This window comes from Canis aureus, chromosome 16, assembly GCF_053574225.1.
Source record: "Canis aureus isolate CA01 chromosome 16, VMU_Caureus_v.1.0, whole genome shotgun sequence".
Lineage (NCBI taxonomy): Eukaryota > Metazoa > Chordata > Mammalia > Carnivora > Canidae > Canis > Canis aureus.
This window is the reverse complement of record NC_135626.1, coordinates 38,467,187-38,481,321: the sequence shown is the minus strand read 5'-3', so window position 1 is coordinate 38,481,321 and position 14,135 is coordinate 38,467,187. Positions and strand designations below refer to the sequence as shown.

Genomic DNA, 14,135 nt, shown 5'->3' with positions numbered 1-14,135 from the left:
GCTCCTCTCTCTCTCAAATAAATAAATAAAATCTTTATTTAACAAAAAAAGAAATGAAAAAGTCACTATAGTTGTATGCTGCTTTATAGTTTAGAAATAACTTCCACACATCATGTTCTTCAATCCTCACAACTGTGGATGAAGAATTCACCTGGTCCCATGATATCTGAAGAGTAAATTTAACCCAACCGAGTAACTGGAACCTCACCTACTACTGATATGTAGTATATTCCTGTTGTTCAAAGTAATAAATCTCCTTTTGTTCTATTGGGGAAGCAAACATTACACTGAAATTATTAAACAAAATTATTTTTATTATTATGGCAACAAATGAGCTATTTGATTGTCAGATAATAAGACAAAGATTAACATCATTAGTAAAATGGAGGGTGGTTTCTTTGCAGCTGAAACTTTCTTCATGTTTTCATGCTAATGTTCTTGAATTTGAAGTGACATGATTTAGTAATTACCAGTTTAGATTTTTTTAAGGGCAAATTTGAAAGGCTGATGAGAATATGTTTTAATGAAAACTTTAACCAAACCAAATATTATCCAAACTGCTATCTCTTATTTCGCTGCTAACGAGATATTAATACTTTATCTCCTAGTGGTCTGATTCACCTTTTCCAGTTTTTTCCCCTAATTTTTAAATAAGTGTTTTAAAAACTAATAGATGCCTATTATTTTAGGTTTAAAATGAAGAGAAACATGACAATACAATGAATCCTATAAATTAATGACTAGAAGTTTTGCTTTTGTTGAAGCTTTATAATTTGACTGGTTAGCAAATACTAAAACTTTGTATTCTTTACTTGGCAAAATATCATTGGTTTTTCTCCCTCCTCACTTTACAAATAAAAATGTAAATTAGGAAATGAAAATGACCCATGATTTTAGTGTTCTTGTTCCTAATACAAAGAGGCCATTGTGGGAAAGGAGTAAAGATATTAATTTTATAAGGAAGACTATTTTAGTTGATCTATTTCTGCAGTATTGGATGATAGCAACAAATTCTGTAGACTAAATACCTACCATACATATATCTCCCATTTTGCTCTTTAGTGCTTCAAGCTTCTAAATCCTATTAACAGCTGTCAAAACCTGGTAAACTATTTAGATGCTTTCACAATTTGTTTAATTGGATAGTTAGAAAATGGCATGCTAGAAAAGCCCACCCACTCTCCCCCCCTTTCTTTTAGCCTGGCTGAACATCTGTAGCATTAGGGCCTCATTATCTCTGAATTGGCATAGCAAATCAGTGGCATCATTAAAATGCCACATTAAGATGATTAAGCTTCTTTGTTATCCAGTTGACTTTTGCATGTGCTGAGGATTTCATGGTTATGACCCCTAATCCTTGTAAAACACTTAAACAACATCACCCTTTTGTGTCTTCCCTGTCTAGCAGCCTCTATCTTGTTTTGCCCCCTCTCACAATATCTCTGGCAAACTTAAGGCTATTACTCCAAACTTTGTCCTTCTTTGAGTTGAATTCTGAGAGCTCATAATTCAGAGTGGAAATTCAGAATCCCCTTTTTTGCACGGGGAAATTCCTACTAACATGCTATCCAAGATACCCAAGTTGCCTGTTCCATTTGCCATCTTTGATAGGTTCTTCTCTCCAACTGAGCATTTTATGTGCCTGTAAAAACAAACTGAGGCACAGTTGGCTGAGACTGCTATTGCCCCTGAAGGATTTAGCTGTTGGATCCTTTCCAAGACCCATTGTTTTTGCAATGTCTCAGGTGAAACCAAAAATGTCTACTCTGGAGTGCAAGCCTTTCATGTGATAACCATCACCCCAGGAAATGAAACCATGTGCATCAGCCCCAGTGAGCCAAGCCTTTGTTCTCTTCAGCCTACAAAATTCTCTCTGGGGGGTGTGTGTGTTAGTGTATGTCATCTTCCTAAGAGGCCTCCAGAATATAGACAAAGATGGGAGCAATTGTACCCCAGAGTAGCTCCTTTAGGAAGAAGTTCAGTTTAATCTAATTTCCTATGGGTTAGATTCAATTTAGACATCTTTTTCCCCCCTCTGGGAATGTTTAGCAATTACCTTTATCAGCAATTTGTGGTTTGGTATGTTCTTTTCTCCACAAGTTCACTTATAAAAAATTTATTCAGGAAGCTTTTAACATTTTTTAGTATGAAATATATCATATATACAAAAAAGACAAATATAATTACATGTATAACTTAAAGAATAACAACAAAACAAGCATCCATGGACCCACCACCTGGCTTAAGAAATAAAATATTGCTAATGCCTGTGAAGATTCTTGATAGTATTTTAAGTGGCAGTTTAAGTTGTACGTCTAAGAAACCTGACACATATTATAGGAAACTGGAATTTACAGAATTAAAATGGAGTATTCTTCACATTTCAAAAGTTTTATTCACTTTATAAAAATTTGAGGGCATTATGGGGCAGTTCTTCACTATATTCAACTATTTCTTGCCAGATCTTTAAGATTTTTGGCCTTTATTAACAGTTCAAATGTTACCAGTCACTGACAACTAAAAATCAGAGAAAAATGAAGAAAAATATTTCTGAGTTTATAATGTAAATCAGTGGGACAATATTATTGGTTTCACATGTAACATTTTATGAACACATCAACTATATTAAGGTGAATCTGTAAAAGTTAATGATATCATGCTAAATAGAAAGTTGAGTGAGGTAGGTATATGAAAAAGCACAGAAGTGAGAATTTTTTTTCTACGTTAGGATATCGAGGAAAACTGCATGGAAGAAATGGCATTTCAATAACATCTGAAAGTTTGAATAGAATATTGATGTGGGAGAAGGGTGGTGGAAAGACTGGAGAAGAGGCTTGGGAAACTGCGACTAGTCAGATTGCTGCTGTAATTTCTCAAACTTTAATATGCAAAGCAATCCTTGAGAATCTTGTTAAAATGCAAATTCTGATCCAGTAGGTCTGGGTTGAGACTTGAGAGTCTGTGTTTCAAACAAACTCCCAAGAGATTCTGGAACTGCTGATCCAAGGACCCCATTTTGAGTAGCAGGGAAAAGGTTGATTCAGGAGGAATGAGGTGATTAGGTAGGTTCAGGGCAGGCCCTTGAAGGTCTTGCTAAGGAGTTTGGACTTTGTTCTATAAGCAAAATGAAATTACTCAAAATTTCTGAAAAAGAGTTTTAGTGCTACAGGATGATTGATCTGGAAATAATATAGTATAAAATAGAGATCTCATACACTGTGGGCCAATTAGGAGACTAATGCAATGCTAACAGTCATGTACTAAGTATTTATTGTGTATGTACTTCATGAAGAGCACTGTGTCAAACTGTAGAGTAGCGGTTCTTCCCACACACACACACACCCGACTGCCCTAGAGTGGCAGTTCTTAAACTCCATCGTGCTCAATATTTACCTACAGAACATATGTTTAATGCATATTTCTAGTCTCTACACCCAAATTAGTAGGCCTATGATAAGACCCCCAACATTTCTTTTTTTTTTTTTTAAGATTTTATTTATCCATGAGAGAGACAGAGAGAGAGAGGCAGAGACATAGGCAGGGGGAGAAGCAGCAGGCTCCTTGCAGGGAGCCCAATTCAGGACTCAATCCTAGGACCCAGGATTACAGCCCAAGCCAAAGGCAGACACTCAACCACTGAGCCACCCAGGCATCCCTAAGGACCTCCAACATTTATATTTTAAAACCACATAGCCGGGATCCCTGGGTGGCTCAGCGGTTTGGTGCCTGCCTTTGGCCCAGGGCACGATCCTGGAGTCCCGGGATCGAGTCCCATGTCGAGCTCCCGCCATGGAGCCTGCTTCTCCCTCCTCCTGTGTCTCTGCCTCTCTCTCTCTCTCTCTCTCTCTCTATGTCTGTCATGAATAAATAAACCTTTTTAAAAATAAATAAATAAATAATAAAACCACATAGCCTCTGGTCTCTACAGATACAGATCAAGCTGTGTCACTGGGATACTGAGTTAAACAAACAAACAAACAAAAAACCTGTGTAGCTTCTGACCTCAGATAGCTTACATGACCATATGGGAGATGAGGTGAATTTATAAGTAACTCAGAGAAAGAAGGAACAGATTATTCTGCAGCTGGGGGGATCAGTGTGTATGTTTGGGAGGATGAAATGCATACTAATCTTGGCTGTGAAGGATTGGTATGTTTTGGATCCACCTGTGCCAACACTGGGGAAAGACCTTGTAGGCAATGGAAATAATAAAAGCAAGAATACATAGCAGTTGTTTAGTTTGGTTAAAGATATAAGTATTCAAAATCAACATTATAAAAGACAGATTGGGGCCAGATACCGAAAGACCTTTTAAATTCCTTCTTTCTGAGTTTGGGCTTTATTTTGTTGGCAATAGAGAGTATTGAAGACTTTTGACAGGGCCATGATATGACCAGAGCTATAGCTGAGGAAGAACAGTGTGGTGGTTGTGTATAGGATGAACTGGGAAAGAGAGAGAAGGGAGGCAGGGAGAACAATGTGGACAGGAATCAGGGCCTAAGATTCAGGATACTGCTAATGCAAAATGGTAGGGAGGAGAAACAGCTTGGAGAGAGGATACAAAAATAGAACCAATGGGTGATTAAACGTGGGACCCAAACAAGAGGAAGAAAAGATGCTTGTAAGGAATCTAGCCTGAGTAACCAGGAAGCTGCCTAGGAGGCCTTTGGGAATGGAAGGGAGAGTAAGAGGAGGGAGATTACACCTCGAGATCTATGTTTTTGGGAATTAATCATATAAAATGCTGGTTGAACCCTGAAAAGTCGATGAAATTGCCGCAGGGGAGGGGATGTTGAGGGAAAGATAAAGAGCATTATGGGTAGTGTTTAGGAGGCATAGGGAGGAAAAGGAGCTAGAAGAAAACAATCAGAGAGGTAAGGAAAGAAGTTGCAGTATCACTGAACAAATAGTATAGAAGAAGAAGGAATGGTGGTCAGTAGTGTTAAGGGCTACAGAGAAGTTGGGGAGAATAGCACACAAAAGGCCATTAGATTTAGGAATCAGGAGATGATTGATGATCTTCAAGGGAGAAGATTCAGTGAATTAGGAAGTAGAAGCCCAGTTACAGGGAATTTTACATTAGTTTTGAGTATACAGAGGCAGAAAATGTAGCTTACTTTTGTAGTAAATCTCTCTAGAAAGGAGTGTTGAGAGAGGATGAGTTTTAGGTGTGATGGGATGAGAGGCTAAACCAAATTGCAATAGGAAATAGAAAAGAGGAGTTGGCATCCAGAGAGCCTGAGGACATAGAATCTGTAGGTCTTGAAGATTAATTTGATGTAGAGATTGAAAGGAAAAAGATTCCATTTTTAAGACTTGGAACTGGAAGAAGGAAGATACTTGGAAATATAACAAAGTCTTAGGGCAGCCTGGGTGGCTCAGCGGTTTAGCGCCGCCTTCAGGCCAGGATGTGATCCTGGAGATCCGGAATCGAGTCCCACTTTAGGCTCCCTGCATGGAGCCTGCGTCTTTCTCCCTCTGCTTCTGTCTCTGCCTCTCTCTCTCTGTCTCTCATGAATAAACAAAATATTTTAAAAATAAAAAAAGGAGTAAGACTCCAAAGACAAAAACAACTGAGGAATTCTTGGTCCATTAATACCAAAGGACTTTCCTAATATTCTCTCCATATGTCTCTTATGCTTTCCCTTAGGGTTCTGTATCTCAAATACCATCTTCCATGTTCTACAGCTAAATCCTAAGGGACAAAAACCAAGATTTTTCTCTTGAGCCAGGTTGGTATAGCATTTGAGTTCTAGGTCAAGCCCATTAAAGCCAAAATCCTGAGGGAAGGAGCAACTCTCTTTTGTCCTGTGTTTTCAGAAAGACCCAACATACTGATCTTCCTAGTTTTTGTTGTCATTGTCCATGGAATGGCCCGAATCTATTCATGTTAACATTTTATAACCAAAATGAAAAGGATCTTTTTTCTACTGGCCCCTGTCTGCTGTTTTTTGGTTTTTAGTAGCTGAAGTTTTCCGTTGAGGTTCTTTTAAAACGCCTACATGCAAACTGAAGAGCACTCAAGCTTTGGTGGGATATCACCCACAGCTGGAGTGCTGGAGGAAGGGAGGAGGGTACAAACCTCAGGTGCATCCTTCTCTTAAATTTTTTAAACAAAACCACTTAAGCAAACAAATTCCATCTGAAAGTAGGTGAGAATCTATCCAAAGAGCGAAGGGAATGAACCTCTTTCCATATAGGAAATGGATATGGATTCATATGTGACCCAGATACATTGAATTGGCAAATTTGAGACATGTTGGACTGATCCTGCAGCCTTACATCTCTTCTAATCAAACAGTGAAAGGCTATGAACCATGAACCGTGGTGAGAAGCAGAGGAACAGTGTTGCAGCAATGGCTCCTCGGTTGGTGGTTAGGCCCTGTCTTGCTCTATTAAGCAAACACAGTTAATATAGATAAAAGGTAACCTTGATAGAAGTGAAAATTGAAACTTGAGTTGAAGGTAGCAAGCCAGGCACAGCTGCAGTTGTACTTCCTCCTATGTGGCAACAGGAGCTGCACTTACTGGTATTTTTTGGAAGGGATACAATTTTTTTAAATATCTTTTCTTCAGTGTGTTTTGGTTTTTAATGTCTACACCACTGATGGGAGAGTGGAATATGTTACTAAGAAGCCACCTAGGCTTTCTGCATCTAATGTGTGAGGTCAGATCCAAGTTCAGTATTCTAATCATACATCTGCTATTAATTGGCTGTGTAACCTTGGACAAATCACCAAAAAGATCTCTGGTGGTAGATTTTTCTTATCTGAAAAACCAAAGGGTTGAATTAGATGATCCCTTCAAGCCCTAAAATTCCACTGATTTATGATTCCTTATGAGGAAGCATAACTTCCAATTTCTAAGAATAAATGTTGGGGAAAATATGCATTTATACAGTTTATTTTATATCTGAAAAATCCCTTGCAATATCTGTCATGATTTTATCAGGCAAATATTTAGATGTTATTAGTGTCACTATGTAAATTTGCCTTCTTCACTGTTTATGTTCTTCAGCTTAAGAGTGTTGCAACTCTTTTTAAGATAGTACCTGGTCAGCGAACTCAATTGGATCAGTCCCTCCTCTCCTGTCTAGTCCTATGGTTCTAGGATCTTGAGTTTCACCCTCCCTAACATAGGTATAGGTGTGCTTCCCCTTGCTTAGGTTGAACTCCATTTACCTGTGTCAATGAAAGTGACTCCTTAGAAGATTATGTTAAAGAATTACTTCTCCTTTTATCTTTCTCAACAGTATTTCACTAGTATGGCCAGCTTCCTCTCTATACAATGTTGTCTCATTATCAGTTCCAAGAGAAACAGAGATAAGACTCATTTTAGCAGTGCATATACATGGAAGGGGAAGAGGCAAAGCATGGCTTAAAATCAGAAAAACCATATTAACTATACAACTCCCACTCTTAGTGGCTTAAATTGAATGCATTTGAAGGATTAAAACAGTATTTTCTTCTTGAAACTGAAGAACTCCACCATCTTGCCTTTTAACTGCAGCCACCAAAAAAGGTACTAAATCTGAGCACCTATCTTCTCCCCCAGTACTGGAGAAGACTTGCTCAAAATGTTTTTTTTTTTTTTTTCATGGTTGCTTTGATCAGTCACTGCTAAATCCATTCTCTCTCATTTTCTGGATGGTCTAAAACACTGTCATCTATTTGTGTGTGTGTGTGTGTGTGTGTGTGTTTCCACTGACTGTGGTTCTGAATTCAAATAATGAGTGCTCATCCTAATGGTGTTTTCTTGTTTTGTAGATGTACAATATTATGTTAGCTTCATTTGATATTTAATTTCAGTTGAGAGTCTCTCTCTCTGAGCTGTTTTGATAGCTCCAAATACAATCATTGTTCATTTCTTTCATTTTCTTCCCTGCAGATGATTCAATGAAAGTGAAAGATGAATACAGTGAAAGGGATGAGAATATTTTAAAGCCAGAGCCCATGGGAAATGCAGAAGAGCCTGAAATTCCATATAGCTATTCAAGAGAATATAATGAATATGAAAATGTTAAGCTGGAAAGACATGTTGTCTCATATGACAGTAGCAGGCCAACCAGTGGCAAGATGAATTGCGATGTGTGTGGATTATCCTGCATTAGCTTCAATGTCTTAATGGTTCATAAGCGGAGCCATACTGGTAAATAGTTTCCTTTATCCATTCTTCTGAAAACTGTTCTAATGCAGCCATGTGAGAAATGAAATGGTAGAATTTGGATGACTTTTGATTACTTTCATTGATTTTTGCTATAATTCTGATGTATCTCTCCCTCTCTGCATTTTCATTTACCCAGTGATTTTTATTCCTGCTTTTCTATGCGCTTGGCAAACATTGAAAATGCCATGAATAAAAACACTGTAGTAAGGGCCGTGTTCTAGGTCAATCAAATATTTTTCTTCAGTTAATAAGTAGGAGTTGAATTGTGTGATATGCTTCTTAAGCATCATTCATACATTTTTACATAACTTTTTAAAAAGCAGACCTTCTTATTATATTGGGTTCAAATTTAATAGGTAAAAGGATATAGTTTTTATTACCAGTTTAAAAATTTTATCTTCAGACAATAAACAGTCACAGAAATGCATACAAACACAACAGTTCCACTGAGACCAATAGATTCCATCTGACATCTGATATGAAAACTTTAAAAAAGAAGCATTTCTGGCTCCTCCATGCCTTAATAGGATTTGAGTCTGTGATTCTTTTTTTTTCACATTGAGGTTATATTCAAAAAGAATGCTAAATAATTTTACAAACTTACATCTGGAACACTCCTAGAGCTACTCTTGTTTGGGTTTTTGTTTTGTTTTGTTTTGTTTTCCTCTGATCCAAAACGATACCTAAAATGGCCTTGCTAGATGAATGTTTTTTCTCTTCCACAGGGAAGATTCCAGAAGTAAGTCATACACTTGCCTTCAAATACAGCCCCGAGCTGATCCCAATATATGAACAGATACTGTCTAAAAGATGAGCTTTTGCCATAGGCATCTAATCTGTGCATATACTTTGCCACTTGCTGGGTGATCAGAAGTCTCCTTTTTGTCCTTTTTAAAGGTGAACGCCCATTCCAGTGTAATCAGTGTGGGGCATCTTTTACTCAGAAAGGTAACCTCCTCCGCCACATTAAACTGCACACAGGGGAAAAACCTTTTAAGTGTCACCTCTGCAACTATGCATGCCAGAGAAGAGACGCACTCACAGGTCACCTTAGGACACATTCTGGTAAGTGAGAGCAATGAACATTCCATATCTAGTAAATGTGTGTTCCTCGGTGCCCATTGAGGAAACTAGAAAGAGTTAAGTATGGAGGTTTTAATCTGTCATTCCTGTTCTGAAGGGTTACAACAGCAGAGACCTCTAGGGCTAATTACACTTCCATTAAGGCATTAATTGCTCTCCGTCTGGCTCAATGGGGATGATCATCTCCTTACCATCCTTGCTCCCCTAGAGAAACAGACAGTCAGACTGGAAGAGCTTGCCCTATAAAAATGCCTTTTAAATTTTTGTAAAAAAATTATAGTCATCAGTATTTTCTTATGGTAAGCTTTATTAAGAGATTATTTTCCTAAAAAACACACGGACACACTTTTCATTCAGAAGTCTGGACGAGCAAATGATGCATAGTAAGTTACGTAAAAGTGTAAACTGAGTATAAATCATTACAGGGGGTTCCTTTTTGGCCATTCTGGGCTAAAACTTTTTTTAAATTGAGATATAATTGACAATATAACATTGTATTGGTCTTAGGTGTAACATGACTAAATTTCTTAAACCTGACTTTCTTCTTGATCAGCCTATTTATTTTTAATCTCTAGAAGATGAGCAGCAAAAGAATTCATTAAAAAAAGAAAATTATGTTCGATCTTGATGTTTTCACTCTTTATTTAGCCAAGGAAGATAATAAAACTTTTTTCAACATTTAGAATTTCCCTCCTAGAAAAATAAAACTGAGTTTATTTTCAAATTTGGGACCTCATGTTCTTGATGTTATCTGACAAACTTTTAATTGAAGAAAAAAAAAGGTTTGTTTTTATGTCAATCCATGTACTGCTTTGACTAAAACCCAGCCCCAAACCCACAACTGGTCACAATTCAGAGACTAAGGATTAAACAAGTCAGCCCCAGCGAAACCCACCATGAGAGATCATAGGTGGTAAGAGAAGGGTTTCTTTTACAGCTCATTGTTCAAAGTAATGAATTAAGGATGATTTCGGCCCAAAAAATTAGTTCTCTTCTGCTGCTTTTTTTCAAGTAAGATCCAAACATAGTGATAATTTTTTAGATTCTAGAGGACCCCAAATTTATGCATAAAACCTAATAATTTTAGCCCTAGCAAACCTGCATTTATTTTAATTTGAGATTCCAGTAAGATCTTTTAGTGCTTTAAGTCCCAAAACTCTGTTTTAAACAGAGCAACAGGATCAGAAAATAAAAGCCTCAGTTCCTAAAATTCTGACATATTCATAGGGTACATTCTATCAACAAATCAGGAAGATCAGCCCTGCCCACAAAATTGAATTATTACTTTAATTAGCTCTGTTTTTATTGATTTAGTCCAGACTTTGCTATAGCCACTTGGCAAGGATATGCTAAGTGTATCCACATATGTCAATGCTCTGAAAGGCCATCAGTTTCTGGCTGAATGGCTAAGTCCCAGCATTCTTTACTTACAACTAGATAGATGTCACAAAATAAGGGATCTCTTTCTATTTCATTTTTAAGCCACACTAACCTCCTTGAAGAATGAAATGGCCCTATATTTTTTCCTAAAGAAACAACAGTGGAGGCTCCGGGGTGGCTAAGTGGTTGAGCTCTGCATTTGGCTCAGGTCGTGTTCCCTGAGGGTCCTGGGATTGAGTCCCACATCAGGCTCCCCGCAGGGGGCCTACTTCTCCCTTTGCCTATGTCTCTTCCTCTCTCTCTATGTCTCTCGTGAATAAATGAATACATAATCAAAAAAAGAAAGAAAGAGAGAGAGAGAGAGAGAGAGAAAGAAAGAAAGAAAGAAAGAAAGAAAGAAAGAAAGAAAGAAAGAAAGAAAAAAAAAAAAAAAGAAGAAACCACAATGGATCTGCAACCAAAATACTCTGCTCAATGATAGTCATTAAATCCAAATCCTTTCTTTCTTTCTTTCTTTCTTTCTTTCTTTTTTTTTTTTAAAGATTTATTTATTTATTTTCAAGGGGGAGAGCAGAGGAAGAGGGAGAGAGAATCTCAAGCAAACTCCTTACTGAGGGTGGAGCCTGACTCAGGGCTTGATCCCACAACACTGAGATCATGATCTGAGTTGAAATCAAGAGTCACTTAACTGACTGAGCCATCTGGGCGCCCCAATCCAAATCCTTTTATATGTGAAAGGAGACTGTTCTTTCAAAGAAAACTCTAACATAACAATCAATTTAAGACTATTATCTTATTTCAGTTTATTAAATTTAAAAGTAATATAGATGCAAAAGGATCCATATATCCTGGCTTCTCTTAGCAGCCTCATTCCTAAAGGACAGTTTGCACAGAGCCGTAAGACACCATTTGTTCTGTAACCCCTGAGGGTCATTGAATGCCCCTCTTGTGTTCTCCTTATAGTTGAGAAACCCTATAAATGTGAGTTTTGTGGAAGAAGTTATAAGCAGAGAAGCTCCCTTGAGGAGCACAAGGAACGCTGTCGTACATTTCTTCAGAGCACAGACCTCGGTGAGACTGGTGAGTTCATGCAACACTCATTTTACACACATGTAGTGAGTATCTACTCTTCTAGGTGGTGGGATTCAGTAGTAGTAAAATTAAAAAAAAAAATCTTCCCTCACAGTTAACATTTTAATGGGGAAAGACAGACCATAAGCAAAGTAAATAAGTAACATATACAGTGTATTAGAAGGTAGTAAGTACCATTAAGCAAAATGAAGCAGGTATTGAGGGCAGAAGGTGAGTCAGAGAGGTGACATTTTAACAGACTTACAGATAATTAGGAAAACAAGGGCAAAAGCCCTGGGTCTTGAGTTTGAAGAAGTATAAATTGTCCTATGTGGTTGGAGCATAGTAGGTAAGGGAATATGACACCAGAAAGGAAATGGGAAACCAGATCTTATCAAGCCTTGTTGGCCATTATAAGGCTGGCTTTAACTCTTAGTGAAATTGAAGATCTTCAAAGGGTTTTGAACTGAGGTGACATGATTAGACTTATTCTAGAACAATCACCCTTTTAAATCATTTCCTATTGAGAAGACATTGAATTTGCAGCAAGATTGGGAATTGGAGAGTCCAGTTAGAAAACCATCACAATAATTCAAGTGGGAAAAAATTGTGTCTTAAAGGTAGAGCCAACAGGATTTCGTAACAGATTGACATGGGATTTGATGAAGAATGCAGTTGCCATTCCCTGAAAGATCAATTGAGAGCAGAGCAGGTGGAGGGGTGGCTAAGGCAGAATCAGTTAAAACTACAAGGATTTTATTTGCCCAAGGGCCCCAAATCATATACTTACCTACTCATATGATTTATTGTGATGCTTATCTTTGGCTTTGATAATTTCATATTTTATTCAGTGTTTTGAATTATATGCCTAAGGGCAATTGGTTGAAACACTAGATGCCTTTCCATATATCAATCGTGATTTTATTTCCTTCACATTCTTCAGTTAAAACAGCATGAAACCTCTTTGTGTCACATCTTTGCAGTTGTACTCTGTCCCATCCTGTTGACCGTCATCCTGGTTCTACAGTTTGGGTTGTCCGACATTTTTATTTGGTTAATTGAACCAATTGCATATTCAGAGTATCAAATCCTCAGAGGATTTGGTGTTTGCCAGCAGTAGGTGGAATTGAATGATTTGAACGTTCTAAAACAGAAAGATTACAAAAATATGACCGAAATAATGTGAAATTCAGGAAAAATGGAGTGGAAATCATTAGTAGCTTAACAGTACCTATTTTGAGCGAGAGGAAACTTTTGTTTTAGATAAAGCCTATTTTATGGTGTTAGGAGCTGGCCAACTGAATTCCGTTGGTTTGCACTGCTTCTGCTTTTTATCCTGATGGCATCTTTTGTTTTATCAAGGAGTTGGATTTCCTCCTTATTTCTAAAGAGAAATGTTTACAACAGACAGAGCTCTTGCTGTGAGACATTCCCAGGTTATGAAAATCTAATATATTCCAAATAGAATTATTAATATTTAAAGCTAGAAGGTTAAAGAGAGCATCTAATCCTACCACCTCATTTTAGAGGTGAGGAAATTGAAACTCATAAAAAATTCAGTGACTTACTTAAAAATCACTAGAATTTTTGTTGTTTTCATGATTAGCTATATTTCTTTTTTTTTCAAAAATTCATTGCAGTATAATTCACTTACCATAAAATTTACCTTTTAAAGTATACAATTCAATAGTTTTTAATACATTCATAAAGTTATACAACCATCACCACTAATTCCATTAGATTTTCATCACCATAAAAAGAAACCTTGTGCCCATTAGCAGTCATCCCCTGTTCCTCTTCTCTTCAGCCCCTGGCAGCCACAGATCTATTCTCTGTTTCTATGGATTCGCCTATTCTGAACATTTCACATAAATAGAATCATGCAATATGTGGCCTTTTATGTCTGACGTCTTTCACTTAGCGTAATGTTTTCAGGGTTCATCCTTGTTATACATGTATCAGGACTTCATTCCTTTTTATGGCCAAATAATATTTCATTATATGGATTTACTAGTTTTTTTTTTTTAATTTTTATTTATTTATGATAGTCACAGAGAGAGAGAGAGGCAGAGACACAGGCAGAGGGAGAAGCAGGCTCCATGCACCGGGAGCCCGACGTGGGATTCGATCCCGGGTCTCCAGGATCGCGCCCTGGGCCAAAGGCAGGCGCCAAACCGCTGCGCCACCCAGGGATCCCTGGATTTACTAGTTTTAAAACAAATCTGTTCATCAGTTAATAGACATTTGGTTTTTTTCCACTTTGAGAAAATATGGTTTGATCAGCTATTTTTTTAAGGTTATATATTATCTGGTCAGCCAAAGAAGTATAGTAGCACACATACTAATAGACACACACATATGCATATATGTATGTCTTGATTCTCTTGGAAGTAGGGGAAAAATCAGTACACTATCCTCTGTGAGTAGTAAATTCA

The 14,135-nt window shown here is 37.4% G+C and overlaps 1 protein-coding gene across 2 annotated transcripts in view; it reads left to right on the top strand.

Moving 5' to 3' along the window:
- Window positions 1–14,135, top strand: part of IKZF3 (IKAROS family zinc finger 3) — a 91,552-nt gene that overhangs the window by 51,459 nt on the left and 25,958 nt on the right. The window contains exons 4-6 of one of the 2 annotated variants that reach the window (XM_077853091.1): window positions 7,888–8,148; window positions 9,064–9,231; window positions 11,593–11,709. In XM_077853091.1, coding sequence (XP_077709217.1) covers window positions 7,888–8,148; window positions 9,064–9,231; window positions 11,593–11,709 — 546 coding nt within the window. The remainder of the gene's footprint in view (window positions 1–7,887; window positions 8,149–9,063; window positions 9,232–11,592; window positions 11,710–14,135) is intronic. The other variant, XM_077853092.1, reaches the window with a different exon arrangement.